At 37.3% G+C, this 18,692-nt stretch overlaps 1 protein-coding gene across 1 annotated transcript; it reads left to right on the top strand.

Annotated features, from left to right (window-relative positions):
• The first annotated feature begins 2,136 nt into the window (after window positions 1-2,136).
• On the top strand, window positions 2,137-16,957 carry zer1 (zyg-11 related, cell cycle regulator). The gene is made up of 16 exons (XM_077498087.1): window positions 2,137-2,282; window positions 3,274-3,491; window positions 3,614-3,764; window positions 4,869-5,323; window positions 6,022-6,195; window positions 6,279-6,393; window positions 8,152-8,298; window positions 8,402-8,575; window positions 9,977-10,192; window positions 11,069-11,110; window positions 11,276-11,395; window positions 11,500-11,615; window positions 11,881-12,069; window positions 13,441-13,538; window positions 14,336-14,438; window positions 15,398-16,957. The coding sequence occupies exons 2-16, from the start codon at window positions 3,325-3,327 to the stop codon at window positions 15,483-15,485; spliced, it is 2,355 nt and encodes a 784-aa protein (XP_077354213.1). The 5' UTR covers window positions 2,137-2,282; window positions 3,274-3,324; the 3' UTR covers window positions 15,486-16,957.
• Window positions 16,958-18,692: the final 1,735 nt, after the last annotated feature.

Below are 18,692 nucleotides of genomic sequence, written 5' to 3'. Positions count from 1 at the left end.
ACGTGACTGTTGTTACAGCTAAAGGGAGGGACGTGCTGTATGTAGGCCTACTGTACACTGATTTACGAGTTTAATTCATTCCGTGACCAAGCTTGTGACTCAGTTTTACTCGTATATCACATCAATTTCCCTATTGAAATGGCATTCATTCATCCACGCTTCCATAAAAAAGGGACATAAACACTTATAACGGTAATAATAATAATAATAATAATAATAATAATAATAATAATAATAATAATAATAATAATAATAATAATAATAATAATAATAATGTCAAAAAAGTAATCAGAATGTATGTGGACATTATGCCCATTTCAAGCTCTGAAAATATTAGAAAGATCATCCCAATATGTTAGGTGATAAAGCCGGCATCTTTAGGGACCAATGCGGTGCAATTAATAATTTAAATACTTATTTTTCGTTGTTCCCCAAGAACCTGGCACACAAAGGGTAGTCAAAAGTGGAACCTCTCAATGCCATTCAAGAACATGTCCTTAAAAAAACAAAAACAAAACATAAACAAAAAAATAAACAATATGCTTAATGTACACCAAATTAACTGCATTCATACCCCAGCAAGAAAACAACATGGGTGAGAAGTTTATCATACACTCCACGGTCAAGGTTTCATGAATGCACACATCTCACAAGCCGGAACTGACCTTCCTCCAACTTTAGGCCCCCTCTATCCCAGCAGCATGCCCCTTCAACATGTGCTTTCGTTTAAACTATTATTGCTCTGTAACATATATGACCCAAGTTGCCTCGATGGGGCTGGGGGGTTGCTGTATATATAAGTATCAGATTATAAATATCCTAGTGTAGGCCTACATTAAATACCCTGTGGTAGGCTACATTAGCCTACAAATGGTACAAATCATAAGGGTCCAAATGTGTACCCTATTTATAAGGTACAATTGGCATACCGTGGCCTTGAAGGTACAGCCCCAGTGACAGGCCATTGGACCCTTAATACAAATACTATACAACTACCACTACTACAACTAGTACTACTAGCTCCAGTTCCATTGCGACCCTTGTGAGGAATAAGCGGTTCATAAAATGGATGTGAATTATTAATTAAATATTTAATAATAATAATAATAATAATAATAACAATAATAATAATAATAATAATAATAATAATAATAATAATAATAATAATAATAATAATAATAATAATAATAATCCGTCAGGTTTATGTAGCACATTTCTGGACATAAAGGCATTTTTTTGCTGGCAAGGTATTGCATACATTTAGAGGGATTTGATTTGAATTAATTTGGTACATCACATGAAAATGAAGGGGTGTTATGTGTAGTTTGTAGGAGAGTATCTCAACATTGTGAATGATGTATTCAAAACTCACTGCTGACAAAACCCAAACTTATTAGTGGACTCAAATAATTGTTGCATGATGTCAGTTTGCTGCACAACCCTATTTCACTCTCTGAGTGCAAAGAAAATATGACTGATGTGACTGTATTACTGTACTGCTTGCATTATAAACTGCAAAGGAGAGAAGTTTTGTCTGAATATGATTTACTTACACCCAAGTATGTTGCTATTACACCATAATTTTTGTTTGATTTATGCAGCTAGCACTAGATACAGTCTGGTCCGTTCAATATCAAATAAATGAATATTCGGTTGAATCAAACAATCTACACATTGATGATATCGGTCATACTACACGCCCCAAACACTTCACACACCGACTGCTAAAGAATTTATCTTTAGTAGACATTAAGATTTCCAACCACTGACAACAAAGAGGCAGAAACATACATACACAGAGTTACGTTTTAGCTTGGTCTACTGTAACTATTTACAAAGAGCACTGCACCATCACTGCAGTAATATACTGTGCAAAATTGGCTCACCCACACATTTTTAATGTATTTATTTCGATAAAACAAACAGACATAACTAAATCACCATACAAAACAAATATTTAGTGCTACAACCCGATACTGTGCATAAAGCTTATATGTGATGTGACTTTTTTTCCACTGCAGTGACAGACACATCTCATTACGTAGGAATAATATCAGCCCCCCTTACCCCCAACCTCCCTCCCCTACCCCGATCCCGCCCTCTGTGCATAGCAACGCGAGGAAACGAGGAAGAGGAACAGGAGGAAGGCAGGACTTGTAGTAGAAGTAGGAGGAGTCTGTTTGTTGACATCAGACGAAAACGAAAATCAGATGAGCGAAGACTGGTGATAATAATTCCGTTTCTCGCCTTTTTCGAGACGCGAAGTCTTGGCGAAAGCTAAGGTAGAGCATTACAGGATGACTTGCTTACTCAGACACCGCTGACCATTGCTCGTTTTCTGTATTTCCACATATGTTTGGAGCTAGCGCTAGCCACACTGCTAAGTTCGCTAACATTGCAGGGAAAGTCATCGTTAGCCGAAAGCTAACGTAACCTGAAATAGACTATTGATGTACACTACCGGCTATTGGAAGCCAAACTTAGAATAACAACTACTTGTAAGTAGTGTTGGTAATTATGAACAAGTATACAATCTTTTGCTGCTCGGCCGTATCTGACTTATGTAGCGTTGGTGTTATTTAAGTAAATTGTTCTACTTAATCGCTAACTAGCTTGCTTGCTAACTTAGTCGCTTAGGATTCATTGCTTTCTTGCTAATAACCTAGTAATAGCCACCAGCAGATGGGAAAGCGATGTATTTAACTCAAGTGAACCTGCAAGAGTCTATACGCTTAATATTGCGTCAATAAGTTACAATGTTTTAAATGTTTGAACAAGTTGTAAAGTAGTCAACTTTAGTCGCCAGCAAGATGGCCAATATTACATTTTTCACCTGGCATGTAAATTCCAAGTATACATTCGGCGGGTTGACTTGTGTGTTTCACCACCTAACTTTATTTCCCCCTCAAACATTCCTTTTTATTAATACTTTTACCAACATTAATTCAAGACAGGATTTAATGAAGGATTTTTTTTTTCTGTCAGGTGTCACACTTGCAGGATCTTTCTTGTGTCAATACAGTATATATAGACAAAATTTATTTTCAGTGGTGTTAAAACTGATTTCCTGCCATATTTATACAATTAATTGCCATTGCCACGTTAACCTCATTTCTCTGTGACCTTAATGTGCTTATAAAGTTGTAAACTCAGAAGAAAGAGAAAAAAAGAAAATATTTGTCAAAATTGTGGTACTGTTCATCCTCAGTCAATGTTCTCATAGATGTCAGCATCCTCACCGTGCATTTCATTTGTTGATACTTGTCTCTTCAGGTCCCCTGCACTGCCTAGTCTTGAATCTGAGCCAGATAAGAAGAGGCTAATATGGCAGCCAAAGCAGGAGACAATCCCGACAGCCTCATGACTCTGGCAACAGTATTCTGCCTGAGGAACCTCAGAAAGACGATGTGCTATCAGGGGTTGAGGGACAAGCTCTGTTTGCGCTCAGACATCTTTCTTCCCAGTGAAATCTGTGACAAATTGGTCAACGTGTATGTATATCGAATTATCATGTTTAGACTTATCTAATTCCTGTTTTGACTAGTAAGTTATGTCTGTTATTATTGTATTGGAGATCTCATGCAGCCTTAGTTTTTTTTTTTTTGTTTAACAGGTACATGGAGTTGGTTCATACAGACAGTAACTTTGAACCAGAAGAGAACTTCTTCCAACTATTCTCAGAACCCCGGAGCACCAGACTCACCAGGGTGCAGCTGAAAGAAGACTTCATCTGTGACAGAGACTTAGAGGCTATAAGAAAACAGGTAAAAGACTGTACTTTAGTAATAAATGAAGGTCAGTTTTCACAATGCATGTTTAAATGTAATAGAACCAGACCAGAGGTGGGGAACAGTGTTTAGTGTTTATAAGTGCAATACATTCACACCGATTTTTATACTCACATGCTCTGTGGTTTTGATAACAAAAATAAAGTTGCTAAATCTATTTCCCTTGTTACTATCTAAGGAAAGAAGATGGACCTATATCAATGATAGACAATGTCAATTTTTACAACAAACTAGTGGATGTGCAATGATTAATCTACAATTATCGATTACCAGCTTAATTGATCATTACATCTGCTTTTAATGTGGTAAACAATGACCCATCAATATTGCTGATTTTCTGTCACAACAAAATCACAACAAATGAACATTCTTCTATCCCTACATAAGCTTTGACATTTAAAGCAGTTTTTATATGAAAGAGGACAGAATCAGTCTCCTTTCAGCAGTTGATCAGAGACACGATCTCAACATGCATGACATCACACACGTGTACAACATTTAATTCCCCCCCCCCCCCAAAATATAACTCATAAATTATATAACACCTCTGGAATGTTCCCGCAACATCCCTTTTCTGTTCTGCCGTGCGCTGTCTATTTGAAATAATTTAAAATTTAAACATGGTTTCATCAGTTTGTGTAGTATTTGCTCGCATGCTAGCTAATACTACTGACAAGCCTAAGTGAAGGTGGTTTGTTTGTGTTGAATAATTTAACTATTAAATACAGTCTGTCCCATGGGTTTATGAATGTATACAATGTTAAATTTATGGTATTGTACTTTAGGATCATCTGTACAGTATTTTCAAAAATCACAATCTTGTGGCATAAATCCACAATTTACAATTACTTTTTGACCCAAAAACCAAGCTTGAGTTTCGCAAACGATCTTGATTATCTTAGGATTATATGCAGGGCCTTTCTTTCCCCAAACTTTAGCCTTTCCATCAGTTATAGAAGAAATAATCGGAGGACATACTTGGCAGATATAAATGTATTTGGCATGGTCCTGGTGAAGAATCAGAACTTCTCAAAAATAAGTTTCTTTTGAGCCCCACAAACTTTTTATGTGTTCTTCTAGGACCTGATTGAGCTTCACCTCACCTACTGCAACAGTCTGTCATCCCGCAGCTTGAAAACACTGACCTGCTTCCGTGAGACGCTGGTCTCGCTTTGTCTCTTTGGCTGCAGCAACATATTCTATAGGAAGGGTGGTGCCCCACTAGCTTGCAATGAAGATACAGAGGATGATGAGGAAGACAGCCCTGTTTCAAGGCAGGCATTAAAAACAGACTTTAACTTTCAGGGCTTCAACCGCCTGCGGTTGCTTAACCTGGGTGGCCTACCAGATGAGATGCATGCTGAGAACCTTCTCAAACCCTTGAAGTCGCTCAGCTCACTAGATCTGTCTAATGTACAGTTACTGGGAGCAGCTTTTCTAACTCAGTGGAAAGATAGGCTGGCATCTCTTGTTCTCTACAATGTGGACCTTTCAGATGAGTTGGTCAATACAGTGGTGGAACTTGTCAATCTCAGGTAAGTACCAAAGTTTGTTTGTATTTTTTTGTGTGAATTGCCTATAGTGTTGCACTTTTTTTTTTAAATTATGTTTATTTATCTTTTTTTATTGTATTTGTTTGTATTTGTTTTTATTTATTTCTTTATTTGTTTAATTATTCATTTATGTATTTTATTATTTTGCTCTCTTTGAAATTTGAAAATAAAAGAACAGTAGTCCGCTTCCTTGAGAAACTTTAGGACTTGCTCAAAGGTAGCCCAACGGCACGCAGAAAGTCTTCTCTTGAGCAATAAGTCCCTTTTCCCATTTTTCCCCATCTGTGACTGTCATGGATGTTGAACTTGTGAACCGTTAGTCCGCCAAGCCCTTACAGATGATATTACTGCATCCCCATTTTTGTTTTTACTTCCGTTTTCCATGTCTGACGGGCCTTATATATTTGTTGAGGAACGAACTGGGCTAAATCAATAGCTAAAGTCTCCGCTCCACTCAGTGATATTGTAGTTAGACGGTCAAAATTGTAGATACAATAACAAATTAATTGGATTCTGCAAAATACGTGTGGTTTTTTTTTTTTGGTTTTTTTTGTTGTTGTTTTTTTTAAAATCTCATTTAATACCTGATCAAACACAATCTTTGTTTAGCTGATAGCAAAATAATTGTGTAATTCACTATATCAGCCCACCAATAAAAAACCTGCATTCAAATTCTTCAGGCATCTTGACATCTCACGAGAGAGTAGGAGGACCTCTAAATTTAAGATGACCCGGAAAATCCTGACTGCTATCGTTCAGCGACTAGTCAACCTGGTTTCACTGGACATCTCAGGTCACATCATGCTTGACAACTGCACAGTTCCACACTTAGAAGAAGCCATGGGTCGGCCGAGGTGGGTAAATAACAGTAAACTAAGCTGACAATGGAAGTAAAAACCTCTTTCCTAATATTCTGAGAGCATTTTCTCTTCTCTAGTATCGAGCCATGCAAGAGCAGCATCTACCCTTTCCAAGAGCTGAAGAGACCCCTGCAGTTTTTGGGTTTATATGACACTACCCTTTGCAATGTGACGCACATCCCTGCTTATAAGGTACTACTGACAGAAATGCATTAAATCTGAAAGTAAGGTGTTACTAATGCATTATTCTCTCTATTCTATTAGGTAGTGAATAAGAGGCGATAAAGTTAAAGTGTACTTCTCTTTCACTCTGTCACAGTTTTACAGCATCTAATCTTGAAAATAAACACCTCACTTTATGAGAGTCAACAAGATATCCTTTATTACAACACTCTGAAATGGCTTTAAATAACGTGATCATGGTAGTAAATGGAAAAAACATTGTGGCGTTGGCCTCCATTTTGGTTTTGAGCAATTGATGAACATCAAATTTATACTGAAGCATCTGTAAAATGAATGCTGCTTACACTAGCTTGACATGGGAAACTCCACACCACTAAGGTGGAAGCTGCAAGGCCAAAACTATTGCTCACATCCAAACTGTCACTCAGCCTAGGACATGGAATGTAAGAAGTCTCGCTCTTCTACGCCAAAACTCAGACTAGAGCTGTCCTATCTATCTTATGTTCATTGGTGATTCAAAATTTGTACAGTTGTACGATATAGCGACGTTACAAATTATAGAAGCTATTACACAGGTGAAAAATAAATTTCGGGGTTTTTAGCAAGCGATACACGGCCGCAAAGTCATAAAAATACTACACATATACTGTAATTATTTTACAACACTATTTAACCCATATTTACAATTTCATATGTACCTGTGGATGAAATAACGAAACTTGTGTTAAAAATGTACGCAAGCAGTGCACGCCTTGCCGAGTGCATTCAAGTTAATGGGAGCGACCGCCACCATTAAATACATCTTTTCTCTTTATTATCGGCCACATCCTCTTTCTGTAGGAACCTGGTTGTTCTTTGAGCCTCGTTTTAATGTGTGAAAAGATAACTTTAACTTTAGAAATGCGCATTGATGGTGCAAAATACGTTGAGTGTTTTGTTGTGGTAATATGCAAGAGACTTACCATTAACTCATTTGCTCCCAATAATGTCTAAATACGTTTTTTTTTTTTTATGTTTTATGTGTCCCAAAGACGTATTTATACGTTTTGTTTTTTTTATGTTGACTCTTTGACCGCCAAAAACGCTTAATGCCGCCATAAACGTTAATAGACGTTTACTAAGGTTTTTTTTTTTCCTCTCTCTCTCTCAATGGGCAGTGCAACGTACAGCACTGCCTGCTCAATGGGTTGTGGAATCAAAAACACCCAATAAGTATGGCCAGAAAATGGCAGCATTGTATCTTTTTTTTTTTAATGGGCTCACGATAGACGAAATTACAATGAAACATGACATGATGAAATTTAACGTTTTCAAGGATGATGTGAATGAGCAAAGCCTTTGTCACATTAATTCACAGAGCGTCAATAAACATCCATCCATTTTCTTGACCGCTTATTCCTCACAAGGGTCACGGGGGGTGCTGGCGCCTATCTCAGCTGGCTCTGGGCAGTAGGCGGGGGACACCCTGGACTGGTTGCCAGCCAATCGCAGGCGTCAATAAACAAAAAAAATCATATCTAAGTCACTGTTGTGCAAAAAATGTATCTTTTCGATGTCAATCAAATTACCTATTTTCAAATGGTGATTACTAAAGAACAGAATAAGGTAGAAATATAAATTTTTTTATGTTTATGTAGTCGAAGCGCACAATCATTTGTTTGCCTTGAAAATGCTCGAAATCGTTTGGCACTGTTGGGGCAGTCAGAGTTAATTATGCTTATGAACAGGTTTCATTTTATGCTTGTTGGTGTTGTGGTGCATTTGCAGGTGACTGGATCAAAGAATGAAGACCAGGTCCTGAATGCTATTGAAGCTTACACTGAGTTTCGCCCTGAATTGGCCCATAGAGCCATCAATCAACTTTTTGACATCGCCAGGATACAACACTGCGTCCTGCTACTCCGAGCTTTGCAGGTACGAAACTCTTAAAAAAGAGAAGGCCATTGACTAATGGACAAAATTGTTTACACAAAAAATGTTGCTTTCATGAGACTGCTAAAACAATGTCTTGTTTCAGCTTGTTATAGCAGCATTGAAGTGCCATAAATATGATAAGAGCATTCAGGTGACAGGCAGCGCTGCACTCTTTTACCTGACAAACACTGAATACCGCAGTGACCAAAGTGTACGGCTTCGCCAAGAGGTCATTCGAGTGGTTTTAAATGGAATGGAGCAATACCAAGAGGTCACTGTAAGTGTGCTCTTCTTCTTTATCACCTAAAGAAGGATCATCCTTTAATAGTTCTGTTGTATGTAAAGTGTACCATGCTGATTTCGTTGTGTTGTAGTTTTTCAATAGGGGATGTAAACTAGGGGTTTAGTCATCTATTCAATGTGACAATTTTATCTTGGCACATTTGCCATTATTGCTTTAAACTAATAATTCTCCAGTCACCACATGATGCATTTGGGTACCTCTCAGAAAGAGGTAGAGGGTGGAAAAAAAGTCGACCAAGAATAATGGAGATTTTGTTAGCTTGTCACATAATGCCTCTTTATAGAAAACATATTAGGAGCACTTTCATAGAATGGTATAACTTTTCCTCTGCTTGATAGGTATAGACTAGCCAAACAGACTAGAAGGTCACAGTCGGGGTTTCATTAAAAACAAAAACAAAATACCGGTAATAATGCAAATGGAAGCTGACAGTTAAATAAGACACATTCATTGACCTACAGATAACACACACACATATGAATGACAACAAACTACATGTACACACATGAATGACAGTGATTACAGTCTGAGTTAAATCCTCACATCAGTCGTTCAAAGCAAAATGTTATACAATGAAACAAAGACAAACCATTGTTGATCAATAACCTGAAAAATGAACTAAAACTACAAATGAACTGTTTAATGTACCGTATTTTCTGCACTGTAAGTCACACTTTTTTTTTCATGAGATTGGCTCTTCCGGAGAGAGTGACTTAAACATGAAAAAAAAAAATGTACTGGTGGTATATAATTCCACAGACAGACACAAGAGGGCACTCTAGACTTATTCTGTAATATACTTTATATACTTGATGCAACTTACACTCCAGTGCGACTTATGTATGGTTTTATTCTACCTAATTATGCATCTTTGGCCTAGTGCGACTTGTACTCCGGAGCAACCTATAGTCTGGAAAATATGGTATGTATAAGAACATCCAGCTGGTGTTCGTTTCTAAACCCTATTCTAAACTCAGCTGAAATGGCTGCAGCAGGGAGGGACACGAACCCCTGACTCACAGATAGCTGGAAAGATAGTGGAATTGTAATTTATGCATTAATCCACATCACAAAAATGAAGGTTTGCTACAAATGTATTATTAAAAGCAATCCCACCTGCATTTTTTACTTTATACTATTCCCATATCCACAGCTTATATTGGAATGTGATCAGATAAACGAGTCGTGGGTGGAATGAGTGCGTGTGTTCTGTGTGTGTGTGTGAAATAACATTGTCATTCTTTTCCTTCGTGATGATGTCTACTGTGTCATTGGTTTGTTTGATCTGATTGTATATGGAGCAAGTCAAAACTGAGAGTAAGCATTGCACAAACTTGAATTCTCCCTTCTTTCACACTCCCATCTTCACACAAGGTTCAAAGGAACTGCTGCTTGACCCTGTGCAACTTCAGTATTCCCGAGGAGCTGGAGTTTCAGTACAGTCGGGTTAACCAGCTGCTGCTAAAAATCCTGGAGCCGGCGAGGCAGGATGAATCCATCCAGAGAATCGCTGTGCACCTCTGCAATGCTTTAGTTTGCCAGGTCGATAACCACCATAAGGAAGCTGTGGGGAAGATGGGATTTGTTAAGGTAACATCAAGATTAATTTATTGGGTTACCACACGACAATGCTGGATTTGTGTCAAGAACATAATAATAGCAGTTGAGAGAAAGGTGATATTAATATCAGAAGGTGAGCTTGGACCAAGGAGGTGCAAAAGCGGGATTGCCAGACAACTGTTTATGGACTTAAGCATTTTTCTCATTAAGTGCCGTTAAACTATACATCGACTTCATTCATTCATTCATTCAGTCAGTCATTCATTCATTCATTCATTTAATGTCCATAAAATACAAGTTGTTGGTGCAATCATTTTTATATTGCCAGAGCTTGATGTGGGCGTATGTAAAGTTGTTCACATGGACTTTCATATAGAATAACGGCGTGTTAATGCATGACGTGCAAATGATGATGCTTGAGCTGATCGGGAGAGAGGCGGTAGTATGTCATCTATCTTTATTTCTTTCAAGAAAGTGGGTCTGTCTTGCCAGGCTAAGATAATAGCCAGCACTATTCTGTACATTGCATTGTATTTAGAGCTTTATGATACGTAAGCCCGGCAATTGTATATACTTTTGTTGTTGTTGTTTTTTCTGCTATGGAAAATAACAGTTGTCTGTTAGCAGTAGGGATAGCAATTATATAATCCGAAAGAGCTAACTTGATCCTTATATTACACACGACAAGAGACAGTGCAGATTGTGACAGTGAAAGGAAAAAAAAAAAAATCACAAATTCTTGAATTGACTGCTTCTGTTGCTAGAATTGTGACCCAGCTTCAGTTTCAGGTAATAGTTTGCTGTTTAGAGATCTAGTAAAATATAAGTGATGTCGGTCATCCCTAGATTGTGCGAAAGGTTTTATTTTCTGATCATTTCCAATTAATTCTTGTCTTTTGTTCTCAGACAATGTTGAACTTAATCCAGAAGAAGCTGCAAGATCGAATGGTAAGTTACGATGTTTAGATCTTGAGGTTGTCTTTGAAGACCTCAGTATGATTCAGAGGTTTAGAATTCTCTTCATTGTTTTAATGTAAAGTGACGGTCGATATGCTAGGTTTAATGTTTAAGATTACATTCGTAGTGAAAGTCTGTGTGTTTGTTTGTACTCAGTGTGACCAGGTGATGGAGTTTTCTTGGAGTGCTTTGTGGAATATTACGGATGAGACACCAGACAATTGTCAGATGTTCCTCAATTGTCATGGAATGAGTCTCTTTCTGGACTGCCTGAAAGTAAGTTTGTTGTCTCATAAGGATCTCGCTAATCAGTCTTTTTAATTCTTAATTTTCCTTTGTGTGATTAAAGCCTTTTCTGTCTTTTTGAAATGTAATTCAAGGAGTTTCCAGATAAGCAGGAGCTGCATCGCAACATGTTGGGCCTTCTGGGTAATGTTGCTGAGGTCAAAGCGCTACGACCAAAGCTGGTCACACCACAGTTCATCTCTGTTTTCAGGTAACACGTTACTGAAACAAACAAAGTGAGGCATAAAGTCATTTCCCGATTTGTTTTGGTGCCGTTATATCATTATCGTATCATCATCGAGATATGATACAATATACGATATCATATATCATGTGGACGTGCCACGCTTGTGCTGCATGCACAGCTTCAGGCCAGCGAACCACACACCTTCGTGTCAAGTTTCTTCTTACATATTGGTATACTTTTCACCAAGTACTTAATATTCTTGTTTGTTTTCCTCTCACTTACATGACAGTAATCTACTAGACAGTAAGGCTGATGGGATTGAGGTGTCATACAATGCATGTGGCGTGCTTTCCCACATCATGTTTGATGGACCAGATCTTTGGTCGATGGAAGAGCCACTAAGAGACACGGTGATGGACAAGATGTGGGATGCGATCCAAAGCTGGGACGTCAGTTCACGTCGCAACATCAACTACAGGTGAAAAAGAAAACATAATGTGGCCAGTGTATGTTAGTTCATTTATTTTTGAGTTTTCTAATTTTGTAGTTAAAATATACAGTGGAATCTCAAGTTACGAAATTAATTGGTTCCATGAGCCTGTTTGTAACCTGCAATGTTCATAAATAGAGGTCATGTTTACCATTGAAATGAATGGAAATGCAATTACTGTACTGTAATGCGTTCCAGCTCCAAAACTAAGTTATATCTACTGGTACTTACTTTAAAAAATGCATATTGTGCGGTTAAAAATAGATATAAGGCAATCTAGAAAAAATAACTATTTACCGGTATTACTCATTACCAAAGTTGGGGATTGTGGCAGTACTGACGGAAGGTGAGATTTGCTGACGAATCACGTGAAACTTTGAAAAACTACAGACTAAGCAGCACTGACAGAAGAGAATTTTTGTCTGTCAATCCCGATACGAATTCATAAGTCGATTGTTGCGATTTTTTTTCATTCAAATTTAGAAAATACTAATCAGTAAGCTTGTAGAGTGTAAGATTTATATGAAAATGTATTATTTATTTATCTGAAATTTCAGTCTTATAGAGGTTGTAATCTGTTTCATGTTTGAACAGCATTAAAATAAAATATTAAGGCTTAATGTTCCGTTCATATAACATTCTTCCATGCTCAAGGTGTGAATCCTAACCCGAAGTCAGACGTTTTGTTGAATATTTTTCCATTAAAAATGGAAGTTTAAAAATCGATTCACACACACACACACACACACACACACAAAAAAAGGCAATGATGATAAGACGTTGAATCGGTAAGACTACCGAATGAACAATTCTGAGCTCTTAAAAAATATATATATATAAAAATAAAATAAAAAAAATAAAAAATAAAATGATTTTTTTTATTGAATCGATTCGAGAATCGCGCGATGTAGTATCGCGATATATCGCCGAATCGATTTTTTTTTAACACCCCTACTAATTATAATTAAAATATTTCTGTGAGAAGTGTTGGATGAAACAAACTGCACACTAAACTGGCAAGGACGGCATGGATCAGTGGTTGAGTGGTCGTCTTTCAACCGTGAGGTTATGGGCTCGATCCTCAGCCCTTGTGACCATGTAAAATGTCCTTGAGTTCAATCTCTGGTGTAATAACCTTATTTATTGATTGATTGAATTATTTTTTATTTTACTATCTGTTCTTATTGCTGCTGGACATGTAAATTTCCCAGAGGGAGTCATCCCAAAGGGATCAATAAAGTCAAGTCTAAGTCTAGCACAGGAGCAAAAAAAGAAAAAAAATTGATTTCATACTACTATTTTCAAGTTTGCCGTCTATCATGGGGTTTCCTCTGTTTAAAATGTTGTATTCTCTCTTAGGTCATTCGAGCCCATCTTGCGACTTCTGCCTCAAAGTATTGCTCCTGTTAGTCAACACTGGGCCACGTGGGCTTTGTACAACCTGGTGTCAGTTTACCGTGAGTATCTTAAGGTTCTGCCATTCTGTCAAATTAATGATGGAATAGTCACAGACTCAGCAGCATTTTTTCCCCCACACTTTTTTTTGTTGTATAGCATAGATTTATTGTATGCCCAACATCAAGTTTAACTCTTTCACTCCCAGCCATTTTCACAGAAGAAATCCCGTTCGCTCCCGGCTGTTTTACTGGATTTTGACTGATTTTGCAAGGCCCACAGAATATTCTGTTCTATTGCTGTTAACATATGGAACCTATCAAAAGAAAGACTAAAGTCTCTTTTTTTCATCAGGGAAAAAAAAAAAAAGTATATTTCTATCTGTTTCCGTTTTGCGGCAATTAGCATTAGAATATAGCTAAGTTTAATCAATTTTCACAAATCTATTTAGAATTGTGAATAATTGAACTCTTTTTCAACATGGTTTATCTTCTTTGCTCTACTGCCACCCGCTGGCCGTTTGTGTAATAACTACCATTTCTGCAAGCGTTCTTTGCAGTTGAGAGGCTGCATCAAAGCCTTCTGTATGCTTTAGCATAAAAAAAAAACAAAAAACAAAAACGTATAAATACGTCTTTGGGACACGTAAAATGGTTTTTAAAAAACGTATTTATACGTTTTTGGGAGCAAATGTGTTAAATGCATGTATTTGTTTTTCTTTTTGAACTTTTCAATTTACTGCACTCATTCTTATCCTTACTTATTCACATCTACATGTGTACTGCTTCTCTAAATACATATTTTGGTATCAGGCATAATGCCCACATTCTTCCATTCTTTGCTCATGTTCCATGTGCAGCAAGCAAGTACTGTCCCCTGCTTATAAAAGAAGGAGGAATTGGCCTTTTGGAGAGAGTTTTGGAGTTGGAAAGTTCACAGCCTGAGACTAAGGACATGGCCCAGTAAGACACTCATGTTCACAACGCGATGCAATTTACATGTCATCACATCAAAAAACTTAACACAAAAACAAATAACTAAACACAACAGTAAATTTATAAAGGAAAAAAAAAACACATTAAGAAATGATTTATTGATATTTTTTCAATTGAAAGTGTAGGGTGGGATTCAGACTCATGACAAATTGAATGAAAGACATTATCCCTCTTGTCTAATCTGACAGTATGTTAAAAAAATAACAGAAGATGTCGGGACTGACCAATAGTATCATTTGTGTATTAAAAAAAAAAGTATACTGTATATGAAATTGACCATAATTGACATGAAATTTTTGCCAGACAGCGACAGTATATACACAAACAACTATTTTATTTTTATAAAAAAATAAATAAATAAAAACATCAGGAACCAAAAATATATATACGCTTACAATTTTTTATTTATTTATTTTTTATTTTTTTAATGTTTGGGGAAAAAAAGAGAAAAAAAGAAAGAAAAATCATTAAAGGGATACTTTACTTATTTAGCCATTTTTGGCCATCAAACAATATTTTGCCTATAATAAATTTGATATTTTCATTATTTTTCATGTACAATTAGTACCTTTAAAAACACATTTTGCAACTTGCTGTCAACTGAAAATGACATCGCAAGGGCTCAGGTAACCAATCACAGCTCAGCTTGTGAATGTCACATGACCAAAACCTAGAAAACCTAGTGATTGGTTACCTGAGCCCTTGTGATGTCATTTTCAGTCGACAGCAAGTTGCAAAATGTGTTTTTAAAGGTACTAATTGTACGTGAAAACTAATGATAGTATGAAATTCATTTTTGACAAAATATTAACTTTTTGTTGCTATAATAGGCTAAATAAGTGAAATATCTCTTTAATTCATTTGCGTTAGATTGCATCTTCCCACAGATCTTTCCAGGCATGTAAATCTTTTGACTTTTCTTTCAGGAAAGTAATGGAGCAGTGTGAGAGTTTTAAAGAAGACCCCATGGAAACAAACCATGCACAGGAGGTAAACTACGGGCAAAGAGGTTGACACCGCTGAGCCTCGATAGCTGGCAAACATCAAGCAAAACAACCTAAAGCTCCTCGTCATCACCACAAGGGTCAATGTGTGCATTTTTCTTATCGTGATTACTTTTATTTTGTTGGCACAACTGTCTCTCTGACCCTTTTCACAGCAGTTTGGGCACCAGCTTAACATATGACGTTTAGGGGTTAAGACACGGTGTTTTTAAACCTTTGCTGCTCATGTCGGGATGCGGCGTTGTGTGGGTGGGTGACTGTAATCGCTCGGTGTGCGTTTTGTGAAATATTTCTTGATAGAACATAGCAGCTGGATTGATGCTTGATTCTCAGTGGAAAGAAACAGACACGCTCCGCAGCGCACAACCATAACCAGGTGGCATTGACCACGGTGGAGGTTAAAGGTCACGCGGATGTTGCCTAACACCTGCACAGGGTGGCCACCTTCTCCGGGTAGCTCACTGAGCTGTGGTCACATGCACAGTGAAGATGAGCGATTACGCAAGTAGGCTTGAGGGAAGACTCTGCAGATCGACTTTTTGTTATATATGTAAATATTGTTTGTCCCTTCCTTTTACTGTGTGTATGTTTTATAATATAACTGTACCTACGACTATACCCTCTATTTAAAATGATTTAGGTCGGGCTGGCAAATGTTCAATGCATACTCAATCACTCAATTGTATATTAACAATCTGTGGTCTAAAAAAGAATCATTTAGATTTAGAGCAATCTCGCGTAGTTGTGGCTTTAAAAAGTGAATGCTGTCCTCTCTACGTTTACATTCACTTGAGAGTTGGAGATAAAAAGTCAGCAAGCTGCCCATTCGACATGAAAGGTGCCAACAGTCCTGTTTGCGACCTTCTCATTCACGATTTAACATTTGCACAGCTGGCGAGGTGCAGTTAAAAGGGAAATTAATCCCAACATTTTCTTTACAATAGTATGTTCTATGTACCACCATAGTCTAAACACATAATTCTGATCAATATTGCACTGGTGGAATATGAATAAAGCTGCAAAAGCAACTTGGTTTTCTCTCTCCTCTCTCTCTCTCTCTCTCTCTCTCTCTCTCTCTCCTCTCTCTCTCTCTCTCTCTCTCTCTCTCTCTCTCTCTCTCTCTCTCTCTCCCTCTCCCTCTCTCCATCACAGTGGTGGCCATTTTGTCACTTGCTGTTGTGCACGGCTCAGTTAACAACCAATCGCAGCTCTGCCTGTGAATGTCACATGACCAAACTCACAACAGGTGGGTCATGATTGGTCCTTACCTGAGTCCGAAGTAACCGTGATGTCTTTTTCAGTCGACAGCAAGTGGCAAAATGGCCGCCCCCTGAGATGAAGAACAAACAGGTGGATTTTCCTGCTTAAAGGAATACTTGACTCATTGAGCCATTTTCAGCAGTAAAAAGTTCATATTTTTTTGATAATTAATGTGGTAACTTCATTATTTTTCATGTACAATTAGTACCTTTCAAAAAGTAATTTTTCTACTTGCTGTCGACTGATGATGACATCATCTGTTCTGAGGAAGTAGGTAACAGCCAATCATGGCTCAGCTTGCTGACCAACCCCAGAAAGCAGGTGAGCCATAATTGGCCGTTACCTACTTCCTCAGCACAGATGATGTCATCATCAGTCGACAGCAAGTAGAAAAATTACTTTTTGAAAGGTACTAATTGTATACAAAAAATAATGAAGTTATCAAATTCATTCTGGGCAAAATATTAACTTTTCACTGCTGAAAATTGTTCAATGAGTCAAGTATCCCTTTAATTCAAATTCCACAAATGTAATATTTATTAGAATGATGTGTTTAGGTTGGTGTGGTTACATACAAAATATTACTATAAAGCAAGTTTACCATTGGGACAATAGCATCGATTGCGTTCTTACAGCATTTACATAGAAAATCTGTTGCCATTTTATGTTTGCATTCATAAATCACAATGTCAGATGTATGGAGCATGTTCATGTTGAAAGAATGGATTTTTCCGTCAGATTGCAGCGCTATCATTTTAATCACACCATTTTTTTCATTAAAAAAACTATCGTGAGAAAAATCGTTTAGAATAAAAATGTTCTATTAGTAAAGCGTGGCTTTCGCAGATTTGCGCAAACATGGAACATATACGGCAGTTGAGTCCTAAACTACTTCCTGTGCTTTTTGGTGTTTTACACTATCAAGGTTTAAAATATTTTTGAGCAATCATTTTGTTGTTGTGAATGTCAAGGTATGCAGATATCTTGCAAATAGTTTGCATTTACATGTCCTGTTCTGTAACTGCTCATGCAGCACTACACATGATCGACTTCACTTTTCAGTCGTGTGTTCACTTGTCGTTCAGTGACTGTGAATGGTTGCCGTTAACTCACTGGCGACCAGTCCAGGTTGTCGTAAAATGGGTTTGGCTTTAGTTTACCTCTGACCCCGAAGAGGATAAGTGTTATAGAAACTGGATGGATGGTTTGATCTTCACATTAGTCGTCACGTTTTTCTTTTGGCCCTTTTTACTGCGTTGTTTGCCATCATGTATTTTTGATCATTTGTAACACTCGATAATGATGCTTCTATTAGATCTCACAAACATAACCCTAACTTAAAAGTGCACTGAATAGTATTCATGAAATCTTATTTATAGAAATGATGCACAGATCTACCAAATTCGACAATTTGAATGGCCTATTTTGTTGTTTTGTAAGTGGAAAATATCTTTACATCTTCAATTCTCACTATGTAATGTTTTGTTAATGAAATAGTACAGTTGCCTCAAATACGTCAGTCCAGCCGTCCTTTTTCTGGAGCATTTCTCCTCGTTGGGGCCACAGGTGAGTTAGACTATCCCAGTGGACTATAACTGAGCTGGTCACTCCTATACAATCCCCTCCAAAAGTATTGGAACAGCATGGTTAATTCCTTTGTTTTTGGTGTACATTGGTGACATTTGGGTTTTAGATCTAAAGATGACTGAAACAAAAGTTCAGACTTACAGCTTTTATTTCGTGGTATTTACACAGAACACCTTTTGTTTGAAGCCACCCACTTTTCAGTTGAGCAAATATATTAGAACAGAAATTATTAAATGAATTTAGAGTGCATTTTTAATATTTATTGGCTCTTAATTGCAATAACTTTGACTTCACCAGACTGCTTCATTCTTCATGTGAAATGATTTTCCAGGCCTTGACTGCAGCCTCTTTCAGTTCAAATGGAATTACC

This window comes from Festucalex cinctus, chromosome 15, assembly GCF_051991245.1.
Source record: "Festucalex cinctus isolate MCC-2025b chromosome 15, RoL_Fcin_1.0, whole genome shotgun sequence".
Lineage (NCBI taxonomy): Eukaryota > Metazoa > Chordata > Actinopteri > Syngnathiformes > Syngnathidae > Festucalex > Festucalex cinctus.
Note: the sequence above shows the minus strand (reverse complement) of the source record. Positions and strands in the feature narration are given on the sequence as shown.